The sequence below is a fragment of the Rousettus aegyptiacus genome, unplaced genomic scaffold, assembly GCF_014176215.1.
Source record: "Rousettus aegyptiacus isolate mRouAeg1 unplaced genomic scaffold, mRouAeg1.p scaffold_m13_p_16, whole genome shotgun sequence".
In the NCBI taxonomy this organism is placed as follows: domain Eukaryota; kingdom Metazoa; phylum Chordata; class Mammalia; order Chiroptera; family Pteropodidae; genus Rousettus; species Rousettus aegyptiacus.
Window position 1 is genome coordinate 41,019,341 of NW_023416291.1, and position 9,027 is coordinate 41,028,367.

Sequence of the window (9,027 nt, forward strand, 5' to 3'; positions counted from 1 at the left end):
TCCTCCAGCAAATGTTACTGTTGGAATTTCACGTACTCCTCAGTGAGGAAGGTGGGTCTGCTAGAAGTTCATGCATATTGATCAAGAAACCAGGGGAAGCAGGGAGTTCCTGGAGTTGCATTCAGTGAAAAGGGCCTGCTGTCCTTGGAGTGGCCTCCTGTTGTCCTGTTTCGGCACCCGGCCTTCCCAGCCGAAGCCATTTGCCCTAAGGGGTGTGGTAGTTCTCAATGGGTCCCACAGAACCAGGAGCAACCTCCCCACAGACAGGCTCCCAAGCTGCAAACATATAGGCTGTTGTGGGAACTGGCTGGAAGGTAGGTCCCGTAAGGGTGGGCAGCCAGTGGGAACTGGCTAGCAGGTGGGAGACAGTGAAGAACCAGACTCCAGACTACACATGCAAGAGAGTTGGGGAGTTGGGGGACTTGTCCAAGGTCACACCGCTGGGATGGGGCACAGCTGGGTTTCAGAACCTGCCAGGTCTACCTTTACCCATCCTGGGTTTGTTTCCATCCACTGTATCCAGAGAGGACACCAGGCCCAATTGTGTGACTGAGACACAGGTGACCTGAGGGCTGGTAAGATAAAAGGGTTGCATGGCAGGGTTGTCCCTGAGAAGCCTCCATCTTCACCCTGTTTCAGGGAAGGGGCTCCCAGGATGGGCCTCGGCTCCATGGGGACCTCGGTGCGCTGGGACTGAGTTCTTTCCATGGGGTCTGAGCCTTAGGGGTGACCCAGCCCCACTTCTCGCTCCCAGGGCTAACCTGTGTACCCCTTGAAGCAGACACTGCCCCACTGCCCATTTTCCAAGGGAGGAAATGCCTAGAAACAGCAGGGGATGGAATCAAAGTCTGGGATAGGACCCAGAAGTTTGGATGGCCCCTAAGCACCAGGGCCTCTACTCCCGGACGAAATCGGGGAAGGCTGCCTGGATGCCAGAGAGCTCAATGTGGGAAGAACCTAGACAAAAAGCGTGGTTGAGGAATTTTGAGCAGGCGGAAAGGAATGAACAGAGGACGCGTTGCACCTGGGCATGATACCGAAGGACCTGGTCGTCTCAACCCTTCCTAAAGGGTTTAGATGCTCGCAAGGAAAGCAGGAGACTTGGCCCTAAGTATGGAAGGGATGGTATCTTCTTGGAACAAGACATTACCTCCGCCCCAAACAAAGACGGGACACCGAACGAGCAGGACACGCCCACCCGGAAAAGGTCAAATGAAGACACTTCCGCCCTCCCTTAAGATGGCGCCGGCGGAAGGGGCGGGGTACTGCAGCGTGGTGATGGCCGCGTCAAGGCTAGAGCTGAACCTGGTACGGCTGCTGTGCCGCTGTGAGGCGATGGCCGCGGAGAAGCGGGACCCGGACGAGTGGCGTCTGGAGAAGGTGAGGGGAGTCCGCGCTGCAGCGTAGAGCCTGACTCTCATATGATAGTTCCCAGGGGTAGTGGCCACAGGGCTTGATTCTTCGGCCACACCAACCCCCCTGGCTGTGCCCCTTCCTGTCGGTTCCTCCACGTCCATCCGCTACTTCTTGGTACCTGGGGTTCACCTGGTCCCTCCGGTTTCCCAGCCCCGCCCCACCCTAGTCCCGCCCCTCGTTGGCTCGGCCCTCTTTGAGCTGGACGGGAAGGAATGTAGAGACCCAGCTGACACCCACCTTCCCTCCCCAGTACGTGGGAGCTCTTGAGGACATGCTGCAAGCTTTGAAAGCTCAGGCGAGGTAAGTGCAGGCGACCAGAGGGGCTTCACATCTGGGGTGGAAGTGGAGGCCAGGGGGCCAGCATCTGTTGAGGAACCCCTGGTTTCCTGTCTCTGCTTAAACCCTTCCCTGAACTGGAGACAGCAAGCAGGTTTTCTTTTTCCTCTTCTCGCCATCCAGCAAACCAGCCTCCGAGGTGATCAATGAATATTCCCGGAAGGTAGACTTTCTGAAGGGGATGCTGCAGGCTGAGAAGCTGGTGAGAAGGGGCACCTCTGCTTCCTCGGCCCTCATCACACTCTCCTGGGTCCCCAGGACCCACCCCCTTAGTGATCCCTTCCTCCCTCTTCTGCAGACCTCCTCCTCAGAGAAGGCACTAGCTAACCAGTTCCTGGCCCCTGGCCGTGTGCCAACCACAGCCAGAGAGCGGGTACCCGCCACCAAGACGGTACATCTGCAGTCACGGGCACGGTACACCAACGAGATGCGGAGTGAGCTGCTAGGCACGGTAGAGCTCCCTCCCTGAACTTTGGGAACCCTCCAATCAGGGACAAGAGTTCAGTGCCTGGGACTGGTCAGAACAACTAACACTGGCAGGTGCAAGGACCCTAGGGAACTCAACATTCTCTGCCCTAGTCCATAAAATAAGGCTTCCCAACAGAGGGGCACTTTAGGCAGGGCTTGCTAGAGGAATAGGAGTTTGTTTTGGTATAAGGCAGAAGTGGTATGTGCCTGGCTAAGCCACAGAGTTGGCCCAGTACAAGTTTTGACTCCTGGCTTGCTGCAAGGAGTCAAAGATGTTTTTATCTGTAAAACAGTTTGACAGATGCCTTTCTGAGCACTCTACATGAATCAACTAAACCTGTCAAAATGTGAGCTGTTGTCATTACCAGTTTATAGATGAGGAAGTTGAGGACCAGAGGTCACAGGACTTGCCCAGGTCCCTGACTAAGGGTGCAGAGGTTCTGAGAGCAGAAAGGATAGGTTTGGGGGCATAACAAGATGGGTAACTTCCTGCCTGTCCCTTTTTCCCCACAGGATTCTGCTGGAGGTGAGTCACCCTGAGCAAAACAGGACTCAAGTCCCAGCTCCCTGGGACAAGACATGTGTCCTTGCTGTCCCCCATCCTTTGTGCTTATCTGGTTCCCACAGTGTCCTCTGCAGCCCAGGGAGAATGTCCTTGGGGCATCACCACATCATGCCTGTGGGAGGGGCTGGAAAGGGAGGAGGCGGTCCCCAGAAGAAACAGAGAGGGACCTGGGGCCTGGGGAAGCCCAGATAGGGGTGAGGAAAACATCCCAGATGAGACAGCATTTGAGCTAGAGCTTTGAGGCATGATCAGGAGCCCACTGGACAGCAGACAAGATGGGAAAGGGCCTTATGGGGACTTGTAGAAAACAGATAGGGTACACCAGGTAGTGGTCAGGAAGCTGGAACACAGAAAACCAATCCTCTTCTTTGTGTTTGGCCTGTTCCGCTTCTAGAGTCAAAGCTGGATGTGAGGAAGAGAACGTGAGTGTCTTCAGCCCTTGGGCAGCACTGGGGGTCAGGGGGGCTGGACAAACCTTGGGCCACTGAGGCACCATCCTGAAAGTCTAAACCACCCATCATTTACCACTTCTGGGAATGCTCATCTCAGAAGCCAAAGCAAAGAAGGAGAGGAAACTGAGCCTCAAGTAGGGCAGTAGCTGCAGCCATAACCTCTGGATTCCCTGGGAACATGTTTGTCTCTTCCCCTCTCCACCCCATGTCATGTCCGCCCATCCACCCATGTGTGGGGTCAGTGGGGTGGCAGGGCCCAGGCTAGGAGATGAGAAGCAGTCAGCAGCAGAGCTGGACCTCGTCCTGCAACAACACCAGAACCTCCAGGAGAAGCTGGCGGAAGAAATGTTAGGCCTGGCTCGGAGCCTCAAGACCAACACACTGGCCGCCCAGAGCGTCATCAAGAAGGACAATCAGGTATGAGAACTATGGGTACTCTTCAGCTTCTGCCCCGGGGCAGCAGAGAAGGTTTCCTGGCAGAGGGGCATTGTGGTTGGGTCTTGGCTGGATAAATAGGAGTTTGGTAGAAGGCAAAAAAAATATTCCCAGCAGAGGAAAGGGCCAGCAAGGGCCAAGAGATGCTGACTTGCATCAAGGCATTAGGGAGAAGCCACACTCCACCCATCCTATTGATAATCTCCCCCACCTCACCCACAGACCCTGTCGCACTCACTCAAGATGGCTGACCAGAACCTGGAGAAGCTAAAGACAGAATCAGAGCGGCTAGAGCAGCACACACAGAAGTCAGTCAACTGGCTGCTCTGGGCTATGCTTATCATCGTCTGCTTCATTTTCATCAGCATGATTCTCTTCATCCGTATCATGCCCAAACTCAAATAAATACCTGGCCTGGTGTACCCTATCTGTCCTCTATCTGCCCTCCATTCCTGTCCAGAGGTACCCATTGGAGTGAGCAACAAGATGGGGACCATTGGAGGCCCCCAAGAGCTTCAGAGAGTACATGAGCAGGGGAAGAAAAAGATCAGCCTTCAGGCAGAGGTGGTAACTCAGTAATCCTCTCCCCATTTCCACCTGGCATCTACCCTACACTGGACACGGTGGAATCCCTAGAGGCCCCTAGTCTGGTAGAGTCAGAGCAGAACAGTACCTTCAGCCCTGTGGAGTTAGGGTGAAGCTTAGAGGGTAGGGGAGGAGTGGGGCCATGCCTGAAGATCAGCCTGGAGGAGGGGGCATCAGTGCTGGGCTTTCCTTGCGATTGAAGGTGATAGTTCAGGGGCAGCACTCAGCACAGCCTAAGCTCTCAGGACATTGCAGATGCTTCACACAGTCATTCAGCAAATACAGGAGGGTCGGTGTATGTCCTGCCCTGCCCTGCCCTGCCCTGCCCTGCCCTGCCCTGCCCTGCCCAGGCCATAGTCTGATCTCTACAGACGAGAACTGAGCACTGGAATTGGGACCCTGGAAGGAATCATGAGTGGAAGTCCAGGGTAAGAGTGGCTCCTGGCCTTTGTCCACCCCCACTCAGACTTTGGGGACAAAACTTGTGAGGGCGGTGACAAAGGGAGCTTAGGGAGGGTGAACAGGTGACAGGTGCACAGGGGTATGTCTGTCCTCCCAGACCCTTGGGAGTGTGAGCAGGCTTTCTTACACCTCCATGGGACACGCATGGAGGTGTCCATGTGGAGCCCTGTTACCACGGGTGCAAAAACACCAGATAGAGATTTTTAAAAGCTCTAGTGGCAGCTTTTTTAAAATAGATCATTAAAAAAGGCTCAAGCCTGAGACCCAGGAATAAGTCAATGTTAGGAACCCTGTCAATAGCCACATTAATGCATCAGGAAACAAAACCATAGAGGAGACACGGTGAAATGGTACTCTGTACTATTTCAGAACAGTACAAAGATCTGTTACTCAACGTCTCAATAAAAAATAAGGTAGAAATGAATTCTCTCATTTAACTGAAAAATCTCAAGCCAAAGGCAGCATTGAGTTTAATGGGCAAATACTGGAAGTTTTGCCATCAAAGTAAGGATGTGGAGGGGATGCCCATGGTCCTCCTACCTCCCCCAGTAATTTATTTAACATTGTCTGGAGGTGTCAGTGCAACTGGACAAGAAATGAGTTTGAAAAATGAGAAAAGAGGCAAAATTATTTGTAGATGATACAACTGTCTATATGAAAGACAAACTAAAAAGCCATTTTAATAATTCAATAAGCTAGCAAGGGGCTTAATGAGATTTATTTTCCTATATGCAAAAAAAAAAAAAAACCTGCAAAATATATTGGAAGATCCTATTTACAACAGCAACAAAAAGATACACTTCCTGCTTAAACTAACTTCCTCCATATAGGAAGAGCCGCTGAAAATCAGCAATAAAAAAAGATTTGCAGTCTACAACCATGCTACCCTGAACAAGCCTGACACCTTCTGATCTCTGAAGCTAATAAGCAGGGTCGGGCCTGGTTAGTACTTGCCTGGGAGACCACCTAGGAAGACCACGTGCTGTAGGAGTAAAACATCTGTGAGTTAAACCAAGGGTTGCCTTGCCTAAAAATTAAAAAAAAAAAAAAAATGATTTGCAGGAAATAAACAGAAAAATAAATACAAGTGGTTTCTAAATGTTTTCACTCACTAGATTAGGCAAGATTTAAAACTTTCAAAATACACTTGCATAAAACCATGATAACATAAGGTTGCAAAGATTTTAGGAAAACCAGCGTTTCTTTCACTGCTGGTCAGATCATCAACATAACCTCACTGAAGAATTGACAGTATCTTTCCACAGGTCCCTTTGCGAGGTCAATTCCACTTCTAAGGCTTTATCCCACAGATAATCCACAAGTAGCCAAAGAGATTTGCAGGTGTATATTTTTACAGTATTATCTGCAGTGAGGAAACTATATTTGTCATTAAATTAGGATCTTTCCAGCAGACACAATTAAGTGCAGCTTCTGGGACAGGGCAGGTGAGAAATTTATTGTTTGGAGTTTCTAAACATGTCTCTAGTACTTAGAAAAGTATTTTTAAAATACAATTGCCTTGTAAATAGATAAGTGCAAGTTTGCCAAAACCACCAGTTTTTCAGACAAATAAGTGAGGGTCAGAGAGGGTAAATCACCGACCCCAAACACAGCAGGACCGGGTCTCTGTTTGACTCGAACCTGCGCTTCAGGAGTGCGTGTACTTTGCTCGTCGCTAGGCCCCGCCCCTCACCGTCAGCCCCGCCTTATACCACCAGGCCCGCCTCTCCCGTCAGCCCCGCCCCCGTTTTGCAGAGCGACCCCGCCAGTTGGGTCCAACCTGCAGTTAATACACAATCCGGACTCAGGCGGCCCTGAGAGTGGATCCAGGCACAGAGCCTCCGGACGCTGGGACAGGTGACGCCCGGAGGGAGCGTTTCGTGAGGCGCGTAGCCGGGGCGGGGGTCTTGGGGCACTTCTCGAGGACGGTGTCCGTGGGCTCCGTGCGCCTTAGCGAGGGAGGCTGCGGGATCGCAAAGGTTAACGCGAGCCTGGCTCGAGATACTCGGTGGCGTCATGGGTCGTTTGCATAGCGCTTTTCCGGGTTACGCAGCCTTGCTCTGAGGACCAATCGCGTGTGCCTATGCAAATACAATGGGGCTGGGAAACGCGCCGCCGGCGGCTGGTGAGTTGTCCTCCGCCAGGTTCGCCTCCAGGCGCGTTCTTCTCTCTTGTCCACAGGCTGCCCGCCGACCACCCCCGCCACGCGCGGGCCACAACACCCCCTGCAGGGCCCGCCCGCCGGCTCCAGGACGCCCGAGCGGCGCCTCCCGGAGGTCGATGCCTATCCGGGAGCCCCCCCAGACACGTGGCTGCCGGGGGCATCAGCAGACCCGCCCTCCTGGCCCGGGGCCCCCGGTGAGTCTGAATGGGAGGAGGGTCCCCAAGCCGAGCAAAGGATTTATTCCCCTAGTTTAAAGGATCCCGGTTTTCTGATACCTTTAACTGCAAACTGTAACTGCGGCGTCTGCAGCAGCTGGTGCCTCGAGGCCTGGAAACCTACCCTCTGTGCCAACCCCAGACAGGAGCCCATGCGGCAAGGCCCAGGAAGATTGTATTTGAGGATGAGCTGCCCTCCCGGCCCCTTCTGGGCGCCAAGAAGCCTGTCGTGTCCATCCCTGGGGGGCATATGCTTACGCCCCACCCAGTGCCCGACTACGAGCTGTGAGTGTCTCCCATGTGGCTGCTGATGCCTGGGAACAGGGAAGGGGCACTGAGGCTGGGCTTTGACAAGTGAATAAGAGTGGACCAATTAGAGAAAAAGGACATTTTGAGCAGGGAGCCCAGCATGAGCAAAGAAAAACAAATTACACTGCTTTGGGGAAAGGCACCGGTTTGTTTTACGCTCACACACTGCCCCATTTTCAACCACGTAGTAAGTACCCAGCAGTGAGCAGTGAGAGGGAACGGAGCCGCTATGCTGCAGTGTTCCAGGACCAGTATGCAGAGTTCTTGGAGCTCCAGCAGGAGGTTGGCTCTGCACAGGCAAAGCTCCAGCAGCTGGAGGCCCTGCTGACCTCACTGCCTCCACCCCGAAGCCAGGTCAGCAACCAGGTGGAAACCCCTACCCCAGAATCCTTCCAGGTGGCTAGACTTTGGCCTTCAGCACACCTCTTGGGTCCAGATCTCAGACCTCTTCTTCCTCCAGGTTGGGCAGGCACCACAGCACATGGGCAAACATCAACCCTTGAAGTCCTCCCTAGATTGGCCACTTTGTTTCTCTGAGCCTCAGTTTTTGCATCCCTCCCTGGGTCCAGCACTCCCTGAGTCTTCCTCCTCCTTTTGCAGAAGGAGGCTCAAGTTGCTACCCGTGTCTGGAGGGAATTTGAGAAGAAGCGAATGGTGAGTCACGGTCTCCTGAGGCCCACAGCCTGGTCTTTATACTCCCAACATTCACATAAGTGCCCAGTTTCAAAGAAAGAAAACGGAGGCTCAGAGAGGAAGAGCAAAGGGTGGAGCAGCTCAAGGGCCATAGGCCATACTGCCACAAGGACTTCCCCGGCTCTCGCCCTGCCCAGGACCCCAGCTTCTTGGATAAGCAGGCTCGCTGCCGCTACCTGAAGAGCAAACTAAGGCACCTCAAGGCACAGATCCAGAAATTTGATGACCAAGAAGACAGTGAGGGTTCTGTGTACTTCTGAGTGTCCTAGGAGACAAGCAAAGGGAGACATTGGGGTGAGGGTCCCACCTTGCCCCTGCTTCTCTTTCTACTTCCCAGCCTCAGCTTTTGCTGTTTCCCCTGCCTGGGGTAGATTCCCATTTGCAAATGCCTCAGCCTTTGAGGCTCAGCTCTGATGATTCTTCCTCCAAGAAGCCTTCCCAGGACCTCTTCCAGGACCCCTAGCCCTGACCCCATGGGGACCCCAGATCTCAGCCCATCCCCTGGAAGTAGGTCCTGCTTTCCCATCCCAGTGGAATATGTTTTAAATACATTCTACTTATAGCTGCTTAACACTTGACTGTTACAAAAAGAATTGTTCTTCCATTTTCCAGAGGGAAAAAAATGAAGGTTTTGATATGGACTTGTCCAGGATCTTTGAATGTGGTATGAACCCTTGAACGTCCAGGGGCCTCCCTCTCCTCCGAGAGCTTCAAGTGGCCCTCCTAATGGGAAGCTGAGAGGCCAACATCCAGCATCACCTCCTTAGCCAGCCTTGGGATGGGGAGGCCCCAGAAGCTAGGAATTTCTACAGGTCCAGTAATGGAGGCAGAGAATCCTAGAATCTTGCTGGGGTAGGGTCCTGGAGAATTCATGGGGTGTGATGCTGGGGACAGCCTGAAGGGGGCAGTCTCAGCCCAGGATACTAC

General features: G+C 53.1%; 2 protein-coding genes across 6 annotated transcripts; both read left to right on the plus strand.

Annotated features, from left to right (window-relative positions):
- The first annotated feature begins 53 nt into the window (after nt 1-53).
- USE1 (unconventional SNARE in the ER 1) lies at nt 54-4,099 on the plus strand. The gene is made up of 8 exons (XM_016157704.2): nt 54-1,380; nt 1,667-1,716; nt 1,876-1,954; nt 2,051-2,203; nt 2,734-2,746; nt 3,180-3,207; nt 3,480-3,654; nt 3,895-4,099. The coding sequence occupies exons 1-8, from the start codon at nt 1,078-1,080 to the stop codon at nt 4,075-4,077; spliced, it is 984 nt and encodes a 327-aa protein (XP_016013190.2). The 5' UTR covers nt 54-1,077; the 3' UTR covers nt 4,078-4,099.
- A 1,690-nt stretch (nt 4,100-5,789) lies between these two features.
- On the plus strand, nt 5,790-8,741 carry OCEL1 (occludin/ELL domain containing 1). Of its 5 annotated transcripts, none has more exons than XM_016157705.2 (5): nt 5,798-7,077; nt 7,193-7,383; nt 7,596-7,761; nt 8,008-8,061; nt 8,238-8,741. In XM_016157705.2, the coding sequence occupies exons 1-5, from the start codon at nt 6,814-6,816 to the stop codon at nt 8,358-8,360; spliced, it is 798 nt and encodes a 265-aa protein (XP_016013191.2). In that variant the 5' UTR covers nt 5,798-6,813; the 3' UTR covers nt 8,361-8,741. The 5 variants fall into 5 exon arrangements, with proteins under 5 accessions (XP_036089798.1, XP_036089797.1, XP_016013191.2 ...); XM_016157707.2 differs by having other exon boundaries at nt 6,457-7,077; nt 7,241-7,383; XM_036233905.1 differs by having other exon boundaries at nt 5,790-7,077; nt 7,196-7,383; nt 8,008-8,741.
- Nucleotides 8,742-9,027: the final 286 nt, after the last annotated feature.